The 18383-nt window shown below is 41.1% G+C and overlaps 1 protein-coding gene across 3 annotated transcripts in view; it reads right to left on the reverse strand.

Moving 5' to 3' along the window:
* The window catches only part of HERC2 (HECT and RLD domain containing E3 ubiquitin protein ligase 2), a 331520-nt gene that overhangs the window by 96304 nt on the left and 216833 nt on the right, over window positions 1–18383 (reverse strand). For all 3 annotated transcript variants that reach the window (XM_073353148.1, XM_073353158.1, XM_073353169.1), the window contains 13 exons: window positions 17624–17838; window positions 16621–16753; window positions 16374–16501; window positions 16061–16256; window positions 13498–13631; window positions 12810–12983; window positions 12590–12726; window positions 12340–12491; window positions 11725–11916; window positions 8162–8349; window positions 7404–7596; window positions 1091–1273; window positions 252–436 (listed from right to left, as the gene is read on the reverse strand). In XM_073353148.1, the coding sequence (XP_073209249.1) occupies window positions 252–436; window positions 1091–1273; window positions 7404–7596; window positions 8162–8349; window positions 11725–11916; window positions 12340–12491; window positions 12590–12726; window positions 12810–12983; window positions 13498–13631; window positions 16061–16256; window positions 16374–16501; window positions 16621–16753; window positions 17624–17838 (2210 nt within the window). The remainder of the gene's footprint in view (window positions 1–251; window positions 437–1090; window positions 1274–7403; window positions 7597–8161; window positions 8350–11724; window positions 11917–12339; window positions 12492–12589; window positions 12727–12809; window positions 12984–13497; window positions 13632–16060; window positions 16257–16373; window positions 16502–16620; window positions 16754–17623; window positions 17839–18383) is intronic.

The following is an 18383-nucleotide window of genomic DNA, read 5'->3' on the forward strand; positions in this document are numbered from 1 at the left end:
GCAACCTTTACTATTAGGCCCACAGGTGCCAACCAACTCTCTCTCTTGCATTGAACAACATTTTACATAACCTTGTTGTGCAGTGTTAACTTGCAGGAGGATTTTTAAAGCAAGAAAATTCTGATATTACCTTTCCTACAACGGAATAAAATAAGAGGCACCTTCAAAACTGTTCACTTTTTAAACTGTACTGTAACAAGACAAAAAATGCCAAATTCATTGCATATGAAAATGATCTGGAAACACATTACCTGTCTCTGTAGTGATGCAGCAGTGAAAGATTCATGCCCCTCCACAATTTTCATTAGCAAAGTTATCCACTGAGATGTGCTAAGCGTGCTGCACATCTGAGGCATGAGTGCTATACTTCGAATGAATCCTAACGTGCACCAGCTTCTATGCTGCTCTTTATAAACCAACTTATTTGGCAACGAAGCTGGAAATAAAAATACATGAACAGCTGACTTTTCTGCCAACTGTACCACAATTTCTCAAAGTGATCCACTTTGTTAGACAGATCTTAAAGCTCTGCCACAAAATTGCCCCTAAATATAAAGTTAATTAATTGACTTCCAGTTTAGTTGAAGTCCATTAAGAATTAATTTCTGGCATACTCCAAGAAAGAGAATATCTCTCGCAAGCAAATTCTCACCCACACACTGACTACACTACCTTACAATTCTGTCCATTTTGGAAAATTTGCTTAAAGTTACTAGTATTATAAAGATGCTATATATCATCAAATTTATGATTCGCCTAATTATAAAGTCATGCTGTCCTTCCTAACCTGAAAAGTCCTTTTTGACTTAAGATTCCTTATAATGGAAGCCATTTACCGGTTGGATTGTCTGGGCTTTGTATAGTGTGCAGCACACCAGTACTAATAGAGAAATGCGTTTTCTATCCACAAAACAATTTGTGATGTTTCCACAAATATGTAAAATTGATGCTTTGAGAAGGTCTAAATGTTACTGAACTTTGACCTTAAAAGACTAGGAATTAAATAAAGGAATTACTGCAAAATCAGGCAAGATATACCGCCTGAAAGCTGATGGGTTTATTTGGTCAGACTATGCCATGTAACACATACCTGATTTATCTATCGTTCCACTCTCCACCAACATGCGAAGCAATCCACACAAAGTTCTGGTCGCTTCATTCTGCATAACTTCAGCATGGACTCCAGCAGAGAGAGAAAGCGTCTGTAACAGGTTCACGGTACTCATCAGCATCGTGGAAGTGGGGTGAAGATTCCTTTCAGCTTGTTCTCCCTCTGAAGCAAGAGACAAAAGATACAGGATTACTTTAGTAACAAGCTAACACAGTAAACAAAATGTTCTGAAAAAGGCAAAAAGAACAGCAGTTCTTTGAGATGTATGTCCCTATGGGTGCTTTACTTCAGGTGCACATGCAACTCTCAAACGTTTGATTAGAGATTTTCCACTAGTAGTACCAGTCTGGCCCGCACACATGCCCTATATGCCTCCTCACACTGGACACTGAGGCTACACGGAAACGTGCAGGCAAACCTCCCTCAGTCCTTTCTCCACTCGAATGTCTCCACAGAGAACAGTCTGAAGAGAAGGAAAGATTGGGAGAGCAGTAGAGCACCCACAAGGGTACATATCTCAAAGAACTGAAGTTACTACACAAAGTGAGTAACCTCGTCTTCTTCAAGTACTGTCTCTATGGATGCTCCATTTCAGGTGACTTCTGAGCAGTTTCCTCAGGGGAAGGAGGGAGCATTGGAACGGAGTCCAGAACTGAAGACAGTACTGCAGTACCAACTGCCACATCAGATCTGACAGCATGGCTTAAAGCGTAGTGCTTTGAAAATGCACATATGGAAACCCATATAGTAGCCCTACATGTATCAGACACTAGTACTTTCTAAAGCAATGCCATGTATGTTGCTTGTGACCTGGTAAAATGTGCTGTTACTCCTTGAGGAGGATGAACTGTGCAACCCACTTCCCATGAGAGGAGATAAACAGAAAATGGAAGCAGGCATTACTGACAATCCTGAACTCCAACAGATTGATATGGAGATTTGTTTCTGAGTTGCCCATCTCCCCTGAGCTATGAAAGCACTGAGATGAGCTCCCCATCCCCACAATGATGCATCTGTTGTTAAAGTTAGCGATGGAGCAGGGCAACAGAAAGGAATACTCTCACAGACATTGAGTTGCTCTCTCCACCAATCCAGGGAGTTCCTCGCTTAAATAGGAACCGTCACCTGTTTGTCCAAGGTGTGTCTTACTGAAGAATAGGACATTCTGAGCCAACCTTGAAAACAGTGCGACATAACCTTGCAAAATCAGTGACAAAAGTACAAGTTGCCATGTGTCCCCAGACCTGAAGACAGTTCCTTATAGTGGTGCAAAGATTCCAATGATTGTCCGTACCAAACTTGACTTGGTTATGAACCTATCTAAGGGAAGGCAGGCTTTGAACTCGTCAACAGCCAAGGAAGCCCCTATAAACTGTATCTTAATTATGGGGATAATGTGGATGTCCTTACATTTAGCTGAAGACAACTCCTAGAAGAGCAAGGGCCATCTGCGTGGAAGATAACACTGCTTCGTAAAAATGGCCGTTGAGTAGCCAGTCAACAAGGTAATGGAAGACTAGGATCACCACTGCTACTGCCAGGACCTTGGAGAACACCCTTGGGGCCAAGGAAAGATCAAGGGGGAGCACTTGGTATTGAAACTGATCCTGGCCTATAGAGAATCACAGACCTATCCTGTGCAAAGGGTATACTGGGATATGAAAATATGCATTTTGTAGGTCAAGGACTGAAAATCAATCCCCCTTCTCCAGTGAAAGAACTCACCATCTTGAAATTGTAAGGCTTTATAAACTTGTTTAGAAGTCTTAGATCTAGTATCAGTCTCCACCCTCCATCCTTCTTTGGTACAAGGAAATACTTTGAGTAAAACCCCTTGCCCATGTGAAGAGGAGGAGACTATTGCTCCTAACTAGAGGAAAAAGATCACCTCCTCTCTCAACACAAGCTCACGAGCGGGGTCCCTGAAGAGGGATGGGGAAAAGGAAGGAAGGATGTAAAATGGATGTTATGACCTCTATGACTCACTTGTCTATAGTAATCTGCCTCTAGGCATGTTGGAAATAGGAAAGGCATCTCCAAAGGGAGGGTGGCGGGCAAACGAACACAGCTATAAAAGTAGACATGGGGGAGGATTTGAACCCCTGACCGACCCCGTCAAAACTGTTGCATAGAAGATGGTTGGGTGGTCGTGAAAAAAGGGCAGGTGGCCCACTTTCTCTGAAATTTTGTGTCTTTTCCTGTGGAAGCTCAGTGGATCTATGGAATCCAGAGAACTGAGCAGGAGGTGATCTCTGGGCAGTTTGTGACCTACTAAACAGTTATCTGTAGGTGTATAAATGCCATGGGAATGTAAAGTGGCTCTAGAGTCCTTCAGTGTCCTCCATCTGTGGTCTCCAAGAAAAGCCTACAACCATTGAAGGGGAAGTCCTCAGCAGTGTTCTGTATTTCTCACTGAAACATCAGGAGCTAGAGCCATGATGCCCTGCACATAAATACTGCCATGGATGCTTGAAGAGTGGTCCTGGCCAATAACTGGCCCTCTGAAATGTTGAACTAGAATTGTTCCTTATGGTCCTGGTGGCAGGTGTTCAATAAAGGCCATCAGTCTATTATAGTTCACGAAACTGTATTTGACCTTTACTGCCTGATAGTTCTGAATTCTGAACTGCAAAATTGCTGATTAATTGAACTTCTGGCCAAACAGATCCAGTCTCTTACGGTCCTTGTCACGTGGAGCAGAACTTGAGAAGTGCTGCCTACCCTGCTCTTTTACTGCATCCACTGCCAGGGTCGGGGGAGGGAGAACAAGATATCAAAGTCCTCCAGGGGAACACAATACTTTTTATCTTCCATTTTACACATTGGTGGAATAGTAGCAGGTGTTGGTCAGACAGTCTTAGCTGGATCCAGGAGCACCCTGTTGATGGGTAACGCCATCCTGGAGGGCACTGCTGACTGAAGAATATCTCGCAGTTTGTGATGTAAATCCCTGACCTCTTCGAGTGGAATCTGAAGAGAGTCAGTTACCCAGCTTATTAGATCTTTAAATTTCTGGAAATCAACAGCCATGTAAGGTGGTGGAGGCATAACTGCTTTGGTTGAAGATAAGGATTAAATGCGTGTTTGAGGGGTAGCCTCTTTCGCCACCCTGGATTCCTGTTCCTCAAATGTCTCCTCCTGTGTGGGGGACGAGGGGTGTGGTTGGAGAGTATAGGACTGAATAAGCCTAAGTCTCCCTCTGAGAGGGTACTAGTGGTCTGGAGAGTTGCTATCAGTAAGCAGGCCGGGGATCCCAATATAGCCCACTGGGGGGACTCCATACAGGTGTGGGAGTGGCATGCAGAATTGGTTCCACCTTCTTTGATGATGGTCACAATCTTCCCTGTGACTGTCAAACAATGGGCTCCTGACAGGATACGTAGGGGAACCCTTGAAGTCCCCTTCGTCCTCCTCAATAAAAATGCTGAGGCCCCCACAGAAAAAGGCAAAGAGTTCTGCAGTACTGGGGAAAGGAAGATGCTCATTACCTATGAGGAGCAGGGATTGCAGCTCATCTATTACTTGCATTGCTAAATTCTTGCCATACCAAGTAAGGAATCGGTACCGATGTGGTGGCTGAAGCGGATAGTACCATTGCTGACGGGCATACCAATGTGGGCATTGATGGAGCCTGCTGCCATTGCTTGCTCAGTAACAAGGGTGCCAACTGGGTAGGTGCCAACTGTGGGACTGAGCCCAACAGTACCAGACCCAGGTGCTTATGCTGTCCCTGCTAGAAGGTAATGAAGCCCTGTCGGTGCCATGTCTCTGTCTTGAGTTCTGGGGCTTTCCAGTTCTGCCAGTACCAGAAGGGGAGTCCTTTGACCCCACAGTACCTAGCCAAGAGGTTGAAGCTTCGGAGACCACAGATCTGACAGGGGACCCAAGCTTTTTCAGAGCAGGCTCCTTCTGATGAGTCCTTACTCCTCTTTTTGGGAGCCTTCTCAGAAGCTTTCAACAATCTCCCCTTCTTACGGGAAGCCTACACCAAGGTCAAAAGGGGAATGCATCTGTCCAGAGACAGATATTCCGGGGGTCGGGGTGCCCCCCTGACCTGACTCTCATTTGTTGAAGTGAGCGCTCCATCCTTAACAGTCTGAACTTAATCTCTCTGTTTTTCCTTGCCCTAGACTTGAGGGCTAGGCAGAAATTGCACTTCTGGGAGACATGAGACTCCCCCACGCAACCAACACACTTCGGGTATGTCTTCACTACAGCAACTGATCCAGCAGGGATCGATTTATTGCATCTAGTCTAGACGCGATAAATTGACCCCCCGAGCGCTCTCCCATCGACTCCTATACTCCAGCACCACAAGAGGCGCAGGCAGAGTCGACGGGGAAGCGGCGGCAGTCGACTCACGGCAGCGAAGACACCACGGTAAGTCGATCTAAGTACGTCCACTTCTGCTACGTTGGATCATATTAAAGAAGTTTTGTATTAAAATCACAAATGAGTTTGACTCCCCATAGTTTAAATTCCAGGGTATTACTAATTAAGAGGTCCCTTGGTTTTTGGTGCTGTTTCTCTCCCTCTCTGTGTGACACTTTCAAGCTGCTAATTGTGTTAGTACATTCTAAGACAGAGTCTGTTCTCAAAGCAATTCTTTGTAACAGAAACAGCACACAGAGACTCCCCGCCCTTTCGTTGTATTTATCTCGCTTTGTTAACAATTGTGATTAAAATAGAGATAGAGGATGTATGTGGATGGACGCTTGGTATGGATAATAACTGAATGATCAGGGAGGTGCCAGCCTAAGAATCCAGTGTCCATTGGCTGAAGAAGGCGTCAAGTGGAAACAACCAGAGGACCCCTAGAGGGCAGACTGGAATCCACCCAACAGCTTCAAGGATGGGAGAACCGAAGAACAACACTGAGCCGTCAGGAACGTGCCATCTGCTGATTGATTCAGCAATTCCCATAGACTGGCATAGGAATAAATTCCTATAAAAATGGACTCTAGAAACTGAACTTTGGGGTCTGATGCTGCAAACCAACTTCCAGGAGCGTCAGATGTGCATCTGACAAGGCTCTGCTCCCTCCTCGTCTCCAGGCCACCTGGCCAGTGGCTTCGCATGAGCAACTCTAAGGCTGGTAACTATGTTAACAACCTTGTAGAACCTGTGTGTGTATAAATGAATGTGTGAATAAATATAAAATTGAATGGAATGTTATAGCTATAACTAACTGCTTACTATGATTCTTTCTGTATTCACAATAAATGTGGCATTTTGCCTTTTCCCCTTTCATGAGATCCTGATGGTTTTTATTTTATTGGTATAATAATGTTATTCACATAGCTGAAGTTGCATAACTTAGATCGACCCCCCGAGTGGCTGCCGATCACAGGTATAGCCTCTCGGCAGGAAAGGCAGCTTTTGTAGCCTGGCAAGCCAGGTACGCCCTGCCAGGAAGACAAGGCTCCCCAAGGAGAAAGAGAACTATTCTCTCACTACTAAAAGTTACTAACTATAAGTACTACTAACGATAAACTATACTAAGTAATCTTAAACAACAACAACAACGATACAAAATAGACAAGGCACACTCAAGGCAGGCATGCTAGAGCTCTGCCTCATGCCCAGGCAGTAGAGAAGGAACTGACATTGGTTCGCCCATGCAACCCTATATGGCCTCAGTGTCCAGTACATGGAGGCACAGGGCACATGAACAGGCAAAACAAGCACTGCTAGCATAAAATCTCTGTTCAAGGGCTTGAGAGAGACACGCACACCTGACGTGGAGCACCCATTGGGACACTACTTGAAGTAGTATGATTTTTACAATTCTTATCATGGAAAGCATCCTATAGTTCAAACACCATGGTATAAATTGCAAGTCATCATGTAGTTCTTGTGGATGTTTCCAAGCTCTTCCCACCACACCATTTTTCCCATGAAAACCAACACTTCAAAAAGAGAGAAAGACAAGATGTGAGACAAACACACGTCCTAGGAATATTTATTATAATTCTGACATTAAAATTAGCACTATCATATCCAGATGTGCCTGCCATGATACAGCACTGAAATCATAGCAGTTGGAAAGTATACCCCTCCTTCCCAAATGCATGATCAGCAGACGCATGACCTTGCTATCCCTTCAAAATAGCTTTTCTATGTTGAAGAGGAACATTAGCCACATATAAATTTATGCCAGGTAAGTAAAGAAAAAGCTTTTTGGATATTTTTTTTCCCTGTTGAGAAATGAGTTTTGCTGATCTTACAAAGTCCTAACACTGAAGATTCAGAAAGAAGTCTGCCTCCATTTTAACAAAGTATTTTTTCTTACCAGAATCATCCTCTGTATCAGAGTCTTCTGTTGTGGGTTGAGCTGCAGGTGGTGGCTCAGCCAGTTTGAGGTCATATTTTCCCTCCTTCCCCATCCTGTAAGAATTTGTACTGCCAGTGTCCCACTGAACCCTAATCCAGCCATCCTCTCCCAGTTCTCCAATCACACGACCCAAACCTGGAGGGGGCCCATCCTGAGAGAACACAGAAGCTCAGTCAACCAACAACTCACATCTATGCCAATAATGGGATGACTCAGTTATACAATTTCTCACTAATTTTCCACCCAATTTGTGTGCATATGCAGAGTAAAACAAAATAACCCATAGTATTTTTTCAAAACTCTTAAGATGTTTTTTCACTTTCATATGATAGAAGTTTCATTTTAAACATTTTCAGATTAGAATGATTTTTAATTCAGATGGCAATCAGCGATAAGGAATATAGCTACTTTAAAAAAAAATCACATTGCAACATTCTTCACACATTGTACAAGTTCCTCACACCAGGGAGCTTCCATGATGCTGCACCCAAGCACAATTGATCCTGCTTCCTTTTAAATGGTGATTTAATATAGAAACGTTTCAGTGAAAAAGAATTTACTCTACAAATAGAAATGAGACCTAGTGTCATGCTAAATATTTGTCTTTTTGTTACCTAAAAACCTGAAAATGATATAATTCACATTACGAGTCCATTAATACTGTCAGTAGATTGATCAGACATATTACAAAACAAAAGTGGAACACAATTTTGTACCTGATCACCCCATTTCCAGTCCACCCCTCTCATCACCCTGGTTCCAATTTTCATCATGGCTGCCAGCTCTGGCCCAGACACAGGGAGCTGAACTGGTGTGGTTTCCTTCCTTGACTCTTCCAAAACTGTGGCAGAAGCTCCCCGAGAAGCGGCAATCATATCTTCTTCAACATTGTCAGAACTAGGCCCTATAGGAAACATTCATAAGAAACAAAGACAGCTTGAAACTTAAGACATGACCTTTGTCGCACCAGTTAAAAACCTTTTACAACATACAGTACTTATATTAATACTTAAAATGAGAAGTTAGTATTCAGAAGACAGGCGTTAACTAGTGATGCAGTCAATTCCAGCTTTTAGAGACTATGAAATTATGTTTTTGAAAATAAAGGGATTATAACAACATATATTATCTTTGTTCAAAATAATACAGACTAATGGAAAAGATATTAGGGTGATTTTCTCCAGCATCCAAGCAGATCTAGTGGCAGAAAATGTTAAATAGGTTTTTACCACTATTTTTTATCTAGTGAAAGGACTAGAAAATAGTTGCAGACCTTTTGGTAAGGATACGATCAAGCAAATATGTTGCTGAGTAATACAGCTACATGAAAGCAGAAATCTGTACATGCTTGTCTAGAGGTTCAGCTGGTAGTATAATCATGTGAAAAAAATTCAAAGAAAACTAGTCTCACTCCTAGTGAACAGAGCTGGAAGCACAGCTAAGGGGAACTTCATGGGAAGTGGGGAGGAGGAGAAAAGAGCAGGTAGTATTTAGCCTTTATATAAAGCAAATGTAGCAGTCATGAAGAAGAAAGGGAATTTGGATCATTCGAGTGAAAAAAGAACCTATACATTTAAGGGTTCACATTCCCAGACTCTTTCATTTCAGTACTTATCTGAGAAGAAATGAATGCAACAGGACATAAAACTTGGCTGTCATTTGGTGGAAGTGAGTGAAAGCCCTCCAATACCTTAAGTTTACCATTTGTAGACAAAAGTCTAAGCAATTTTATTTATTTAAACTCTCTCCCCACAATCCATCACTTTATTAAGAACAGAAGTTCAAGTGCTCTGAGCTCAAGCTCTGCCTACTTAACTCCTCAACCAGGACCGTCATAACAAAAGAACAAGTGATGACACAAACGTTAAAAAAGGGAGAAAAGCGAGAGTCTGTGAAGCCCACTGAGAACCCTACTACTGCCAATCTATTTTGTAGGGAAACCATTTGGATACTACAATGATGGGCTGCAGTACAAAACCCTAATATGAAACAATTAAACTATGCACACTCCCCTAAATAGGAAACAGATTCTTATCCTTGGAAGTATGGACAGGTCCAGCTTGACGGGGGGAAAACGTCAGTGGGTAACAAGTGTTCCATTCTTTGTCTTGTTACCTTGTTCAGTCCATCACCTCAGAGAAGTAGCAAACAGTGAAAAACAAACACAAAAGGAGCGTGGGGAGTAAACAAGTAAAACAAACTAGGCTAGAAGAGTGATCTTCATTTCTCAAGGAAGAGTACTAAGGTTTTTTTTATACTACTGACTGGGGCACGCCTTCCTCAAAGGATGAATCCTCAGGCACATGCAGTTCCAGCTTGCAGTGCTTGAGAAAGGTGAAAGCTGAGGGCCAAATTACTGCCTTACAGAATTCTTCATATGAAGAGAGTGAACTTTATTTAGTTGAGTAAGCCTCTATGCCTTCAGGTACTATTTACCAAAAATAAATAAGCTTATGTGGTATAGAATCTAAGACATCTAGCTATGGAAGATTTAGTGTTGAACAAAACAAAGAAGAATCAAATAATATCCTCATAGGTATGTGGGTCAGTATTCCCGAAGTCTCTCACCACCATGACATGGCTGCCCAGAGAGACTAATAGGCAAACCAGAGAAACTTCACACTCTCATCTCACCATGCATTCAATTTCCCAGTCTACTGAATCATTTGGGGAACAGACCCCAAAACAGAACTCAATAGAAACTCCATAATTAGCTAGTGAAGCCACATCTATATAGGCTTTAGAGCCCTGATTCAGTACAAAGTTCTTTTGTTTACCAGTTGACTTTTGTCCTTGCCAGGACTTTTCCCCATTCAAATCTGATTCTACACCTTCAGTAGTCTGCCTATATGTTATATCATTGGTCTAATCTGGTATGGCAATTCCTATGTTTAATCTATTCTGGTAGCTTGACTCAGGTCACAATAGCCAACGTCAAACACTTCAGAGGAAAGTGCTAGAATGTCCATAAAAGGAGAATTAGGAAACATTTTTTCCTTTTCTTCCTGCTCTTAATCCATACAAGTAGTGTTAATTTTTCTGCACTTTGGAAAGGAGGAAATTTTCCATGGATGTCTAATATTTAATTCCTCAGCTTGAGTTGTTCTTCCATAGTGGGAGCACTGGTGGAAGAAATACAACCATTTATAGGTCTTCATACACTGAAGAACGAAAACTTCTTTGAGGAGCAATATATTCACCAAGATAAGCCCTCATTCTGTTCATCGACAGGTAACTGGGATGCTGTGAGCACAAAAGAAAGTACCTTGAGATACAGCTCTGCAAGCTCCTTTCAGGAGAGAGAGTCACTTCTTTCCCCAATTAATTGAAAATGTCTCTCAAATGGCAGATGTTTAGCCTTACAAGAAATATGAAGTTTTTCCCCAGTGGGGGATCTTAAAAGGAGGCAAGCTTTTGCTGCCAATATTTGACCTTGTGTTAATCATCTGTGAAGAATGAAAGGTGAACAGTATGATTTTCTGTTCTGCTTTACTTTCTATTGAAGAGGCCTGCTTTGGAGAGGCCTTCCTTCCCAGCTCTCAGTGTAACAAAATGAGTCCCTACAGACTATGAATAGAAATGGCATAATTCCACCACTGGAGACTGCTGAAGCAGTACTTCAAATGAAACACCTCTTATATTTAGAAGGATGCTTTTTTTTTTCTTTTTTTTTTTTTGGCTTTTCAACAGTAGTGGGGGCAGTGACTGCATGGAAAGGAGTGCTCCAGAAACATTGATTTTTTTCCTTTGCTGTCCATGTAGTTTTACAAGGACCTGAAAGGGTTAAATAAACTTGCCAGAATAACTGTTTGCTATCATTTGGGGGGAGAGGGGGAGAAGAAACCAAAGCAGAATAGTTTCAACTATTATATACCTAACTCTGCAGAAGTTCTTATGAAGAATCAAGTGAATGAATGCTAAAACTACCTCCAATCTGTGTATAGAGGGGAAGCTCCCACAGCAACAAACTGAATGAAACAATATAGCGGGAGTTGTTAAAACACCTAACATAGCTCACACAGACTGTAACAAGAACGGTCAAAGATAGAGGATTCATAATGCTCACCAAGTTACAGCTGAGATAAGGAGCATATGTCAATCTAAGTTTTCCACCTCCCCCTCCACTTCACTGGCACATGTTTTTACAGATTGGGCAATAGTCTGTAAAAACTGGCTCAGATCATCAGTTCTTAACCAGTGAAGCTGTCCTTCCACTTACAATGCAGTGGAAGTCAAAACATATATATTCTTACAAATAAAAAACTGGAATATTTCATACCTATTAGCCGCAGTGTGGTTTGCGTCAATGCTAGCATGCCGGAGTTGAGAAGGAGGTTCAAGGTGTTGGCACCATGCTGTAGGGTCAGCATGTTGAGCATGACCAACAGAAAACGTGCTTGTGGAATGGTCCCAAGACTTGGGCCGGCAGCATTCTCATTAGTAATGGTTTGCAGAGGAACAGGTTGGATACCTAGTTCAGAATTAGTATACCTTTAAGTAAATATAAATAATGCAGAGCAAATTAATGCATAAGAGCTACAGTTAAATAGATTACAAATGTGAACAGTTTAAAATAATCATACTTTACCCTTGGCTTAAGGAACCCCCAAAATGGAAGTTCCAAGATATATAGAGTAGTGACTGGTTATTTAAGTTCTGTAACCTATCAGGAAATCAAGAACATCGTCCTAAATATTGAAAACTCAGCTTAATTTGGGGCGGGAGGGGGGAGAGAGGAAGAGAAAAAGGACACACTTCTATACAAATACTCAGCAGCATGAAGAAAGAATAAGACATTAAAATGTGTTGTTCAGCAAGTACACGAAATCAATTATATTTAAACCAGAGTTTTTTGATTCAACAACAGAAGACTAAGGCTAAGACTAAAGCTCACCCAGTTCTTTAAATCTGACATTAGCATCCAACAAGATGTTTCGGACATTTTGAATAGCCCATGCATACAACTTTCCAAAAGTTACTTCCAGCAGCATTCTATTAAATGGTGGGATGAGATCAACATCCTTCAAACAGTCTGTGAGCGGTTCCCTTTATTTAAGAAAGGGGGAGAAAAAAAAAAAGATATTTTACTGTCTCTCTCCCCGTCCCCAGTCAGAAACAAATTAAAAGTGAAAAAGCCTGTTTACCCTATATTGATCCCCTCTGGAATAAGCCTCTGCCATCCACAGAACATAGCATATTGCACAGATGGGAGTAAGAAGCTTTTAGTTGCCAGTTTCAGAATTGTATCTATCCCCTCCAGACGAACTTCTGCTCTTTCTAACTGCAATCAATAAAATCAATCAACAAATCAATAAATGTTTGTGTAATTGCTTAAGCATGAAAACCCATTTTTACTCATTTTACCTGTTTCAATAAACATTTTCTCATCTTTTCTACATCTACTGGCTCTTCTTTCAGTGCAAATTCAACAATGGTGTTGAGGAGAGCAGACTGGGGATACAAGCCTTGGACATTTTGCTTCAGCCATTTATATTTGTGAACACCTGTAACTGTACTCAGAAGTGGTTGCCATTTATCCTGTTAATTGGGGAAAAGTATTAAATTAAGCAAATTAATTCCATAAGAAAACAAGGTGAGAGTATTGTATATGCTCCAATATCCAAATTAAAAAATATTTTAAAATCAGACTTCAAACTAAGAAAAAGATTCGTATATTGGTGTAATGAAAACCATGCTCAGATATATTAGGCATCATTTCATATGCCTTGGAACTCAAAGGGACAAAGCAACTAGCTTGATTTATTTTGAAGTGAAGTCAAGGGGTTAAACATTCTTTTAAATAACAAGTTGGAGGAAGCTTGTCTTTGGCGACTGAGAGCTCATGGCATACGAGCTTGTTTTAAAACTATACTACAAATTTAATTAAAACATGAAGTAGCCATTCTGTACTTGATATTAAGATGACAATTACTTAGTCCAAATGTGCCTGCCAGAATTACTGGATTGTGATAACGTGCTATTCACTGTTATAGGGTTTTTTCCTATAGTTTTCTTTTATTCAGAAGAGAAATTCAATAGCTGGATACTCTACCTTAGGTGACTTGACTGGTATGGGCCTTTTATCTACAGACACAGGACTATGGGGTACAACACATGACTCTTCTAAGTCACTCTCATTTCCAATTTTGGATTCTTCCACATCAGCAGATTCAGATTTTTTTGGCGCTAGAAATAAAAAATATTTCATTGGAAAGATTTAGATTTGCATGTTCAGATAATCATGTATTTATTCTATTTTACAGTAAAAATAAAAAAGCTGATGCAAAAAGGTGCCCACTTGATTTAAACACACCAATAAAACAAATGATTGTTGCAGATGGTTTGTATTATGCCATCTTTGAAATACTCTGCCATTAAAAAGTTAAGTTTTCTAGAGTCATAAGAGGATTTAAACAAACACACAACTCTGAAAATGTAGGATAGTTTCAAACAGAACAAACTCAAATTGAAAATCAGTGACCCAAAACACAAGGTATTTTGCTTTTCATATCTTCATAAGGCTTTGGAAACAACTAGTTGGGAAATGCATTACACTTGCATACACAGAAAACGGTTAACCCAAGGGTAGATGAAACATTTTATGTAAGCGTGCACGTCAAGAACTGTTTAATTACACATTACTTCAAACAGGAGCCTTTGAACTTGCTTAGCATACATCACCATGTAGTTGTATGGGGGGAGGGAGAGAAAGCTGTTCGACTTGCTCAGATTACATCTTTAACCAACATTAAATAATTTTCTGAAGTGCCAAATTAATCATCTTCATGACTAGAGTATTACACAGACATACAGAAAATCTCCAAATGTTTACATTCAAATTTGAAGCATGGAATCTTTATTATGCACAAGCTTTATTAAGAACAGTGATGGTTTTGGTATGTTCTATGATAAGCTTGAATCTTTAAAAGACAATGCTAGTAATATTTTATAATTTGACCACATGTGGTGGTTCATTATAACAGGGGTCGGCAACCTTTCAGAAGCGGCGTGCCAAGTCTTCATTTATTCACTCTAATTTAAGGTTTCGCGTGCCAGTAATACATTTTAACGTTTTTAGAAGGGCTCTGTCTATAAGTCTATATTATGTAACTAAACTATTGTTGTATGTAAAGTCAACAAGGGTTTTAAAATGTTTAAGAAGCTTCATTTAAAATTACATTCAAATGCAGCTCTTATCCGTTTACTGCCATTGTTCTTAATCTGGGGTCCGAGATGCCCTTTCTGGGAGTGCGAGACATGCAAGATTTTTTTAGAAGGTAAATCATCGAAAACACAAATTAAGCACAGGCACATAAGTACAACTACTTTGTTTAATCAAACCTATGTATTTATTAACATTATACATTTTAACGATTACTGTAATATACAAAGTTTTTAAAATTTTCAAGTTTTTAAGCTAATTGTAGTGTAATTTTTGATAAGGGGTGCGAGAACATATTTTGAGAATTACAGACCATCAGCAGGCTGAGCGGAGCCGGGTGTAGTGTATTAAATTGCTCCCCATAAGAATGTGCTACTTATGGTATACTACTTACCATGCCCGCTCAGAGCATCAGGACTGGCAGCCATAAGGGCATGGGGAACAGGGGTGGTTGGATAGGCGTGGGAGTCCTAGGAGGCCTGTTAGGGATCGAGGGTGTGGATAGGGGTCAGGGCAGTCAGGGGACAGGGTGCAGGGGAGCCTGCATGGGTGGAGGGTTCTGAAGGAGGCAGTCAGGGGACAAGGAACGGTGGGGGAGGGGGTGTTGGATGGGTCAGGGGTTATGAGAGGGGCAGTTGGGGGCAGGAAGTGGGCTGGCTGTTTGGGGAGGCACAGCCTTCCCTAGCCCAGTGTAGTGTACTAAATTTCTTCCCGTAGGGGTGCCACAAGTACTCCTTTTCTTTCTACTTACCATGTACTACTTACGGCGGCGAGTCCTGGTGCTCTGCAAGTAGCACATTTCTACGGGGAGAAATTTAATACACTACACCGGCGGACAGAACCCCAGACTGGCGGCGGGCTGAGCAGCTCAGCCAGCCGCCAGTCTGGGGTTCCAGCCACCAGCTCCTGCCAGCCCCGCTCAGCCTGCTGCTGGCCCGGGGTTCCATTCACCCAGGCCGGCAGCAGGCTGAGCAGGGAGCGGCAGCCAGGACCCCGGCTGGAAGCAGCGTGCCAGTAGAAATCAGCTCGTGTGCTATCTTTGGCAAGCGTGCCGCAGGTTGCCGACCCCTGCATTATAATGTAACTCATTAGCTACACGTCATTTATCAAATCATTTTATGTGAAAAAGGATCCCATTTAAAGTCAAACTATGTCAAGCCAAACTCAGTCAGATTGAGATGTACAGGTTTTTTTTAAATGAACGGGAAAGCAGGAAACAAGCACCACTCTAACCTGAACTTCTAGACTAGTTCACCGTCTGGTCTTTAGAAATTAATATTTACCTCTTTACAGAAGTTTGTCAAAGCCCAGTAAAAAACTAGTAGACCCGATATTTCAGTAGAACCCAAGCATCCTCACTGTCCTAACAAAGAAGCGTTACTTATATGTACAAAGCTTTGAGGGGGAGTTGGTGCTTTTATTTTGTTTTACTACAGTATCACTATTCTCTTACCTCTTTTTTTTCTTCTCTCTCGAATTATCTTCTGAGCTATCCTCCTCCATCGGGGCAAAGAGCTCAGAAGTTTAAACTTTGACATTATGGAGATGTCATTGCAGACTGCAGGACGCAATTCATTGAACAGGAACCTCAAACGTTCAATGACAGGAGCACAAACTTCCTTGTAGGAGCGGCCTTGTTCCTGATGAGTCTAAAACAGGAATGGAAACAGATTATAAACTTAAGGGAATAAAACTGAAAGGAGTCAATTGTCATATTTAATAATTAAGGTTGAAGAGAAGTTAGATACAGGTGGTTGGAGGCTTACCTTAATTAGTGAGCATTTTGCTTGATAGACAACACGACATACATCTACTACAGATTTTGGTAAGGTTCTGTGTTTGACTTGGTCAACTCCCAGGGTACCAGGATGTACTAGAGACAATGCCACATGACCTTAATGAGAAAAAACATATTAAGAATATCTATTTCTAAGACTGAGGGGCCTAGGAGCTAAAAAAATTTTTTTATTTCTTTTTTAAATAAAGTGCTCTGGAACAGCCAAGTCTACTTACCTAAATCCTCATGCTTTAGAAGACAACATAAGAGTAAACGTCCTACTTCTTCCACAGGATGCTCCGGAGGGAATGTGATTGGTGTTGTCAAGTGACATTGTTTGCAGTACCTCTCTACTTGACATAAAAAGTCCTGCAAACAAACACTAAAGTCAAGGAAACAGCACTATCTAACTCTTCAGGTACAAGAGTAACAGCCGTGTTAGTCTGTATTCGCAAAAAGAAAAGGAGTACTTGTGGCACCTTTGAGACTAACCAATTTATTTGAGCATAAGCATCCGATGAAGTGAGCTGTAGCTCACGAAAGCTTATGCTCAAATAAATTGGTTAGTCTCTAAGGTGCCACAAGTACTCCTTTTCTTTCTTCAGGTATAGTAATGTAGAACACTACAGCCAGCATTCAAGTGAAAACTCAATAATATCCTGGGCTAAATACATTCAGAAGCCATAGACAAGATATTTCTCAGTCCAGGATAGGAGTCACCTAATTTACTAGAAGTCCAAACAAGCTATTATACCAAACAGCAATCCATACCATCACTCCTGTTCTGAGGACAATAGCCCATCAGAGGGCTCTCATCATACACAACATAGCAACAATGAGCACAGTTGTAACAGCTTCTGATCGGTTCTCCAGCTTACCAGGCCACTTAAATATTTAAGACTCAATTTCCTCCCAAGAATATTTTAAAATTATATCCTGACACTGGGGTTTGGATTGGAATCATGGGGTTAGAAATGGAGATGGACACTTGTGGGCATATTGAGGTGTACCAGGGGCAGTAACCAATCTGAGCACAAGACTTGCATAATCAATCTACTAAAAAATAACTATACAATTACATAAAAATCTAAAACTGTGAGAGTGCAGAAGACTATATAATTAAGAAAGATGGGTCCAGATGTGGTCACTAAATACACAGCACCTCTGCACTTTGACTGGGAGATAATTGCATCTTAGTACAACTTTTTTTTTTTTTAAACCTTTTTCACAACTTTTTACCTTCACAGTGTGATCCTGAATATTGTTATCTGCAATGGCTTGCAGAAATGGTTGTGAATGGTCACTCAAGGTTAGTCTATGTGAATATAGTTTTGATTTGTTTGGGGTAGTGTTCCCAGGTGAACTGCAGTGGTCTTCGTCTTTCTCCTCATTGTAACTGTAATGTATCTGACTGGTCTGCAAGCCTCCAGAGAAGATAGATGACTTGAGCCATTCTAACAAGAGGGAAAACAAAATGCAAATGTAAGTCTTTCTGCCAGGCAAAGCTATGTCACTAAACTAAATAATCCTTCTTTAAAACAAAAGATGAAATTTACTTGCAAACATGAGTAAATTTAGAAGACTTTCATACTTATTTGGTGAAGTTTAATCAGAAAAAATAAATGACAAATTATTTGTAAATTAAGTAAGGTAACATCTTAACCAAGCCACTACAGGGAGCCACTTCTCACCTGAGGCCATCAACTGTGATGAAGCCATGAAGGTTTTAGCAATTATTCTAAGAACAGCCATACTGGATCAGAATCATGGTCCTTCTGGTCCAATATGACAGCAGCCAGTTCCAGATGTTTCAGAGGAAGGTGCAAGAAACCCCACAGTAGGCCAACATGGGATAATCTGCTCTTCCACCCAATGAAGGATTTACCCTCACCCCTAATAAGAGATCAGTTTAAACCTTGAAGCATGAGGTTCCCATAGTCTTTTTACCATTAAGTATTAAAACTCCGGATATTCTTATTATCCAAATCATCATCAAGTC

The sequence above is a fragment of the Lepidochelys kempii genome, chromosome 1 (assembly GCF_965140265.1).
Source record: "Lepidochelys kempii isolate rLepKem1 chromosome 1, rLepKem1.hap2, whole genome shotgun sequence".
NCBI lineage: Eukaryota > Metazoa > Chordata > Testudines > Cheloniidae > Lepidochelys > Lepidochelys kempii.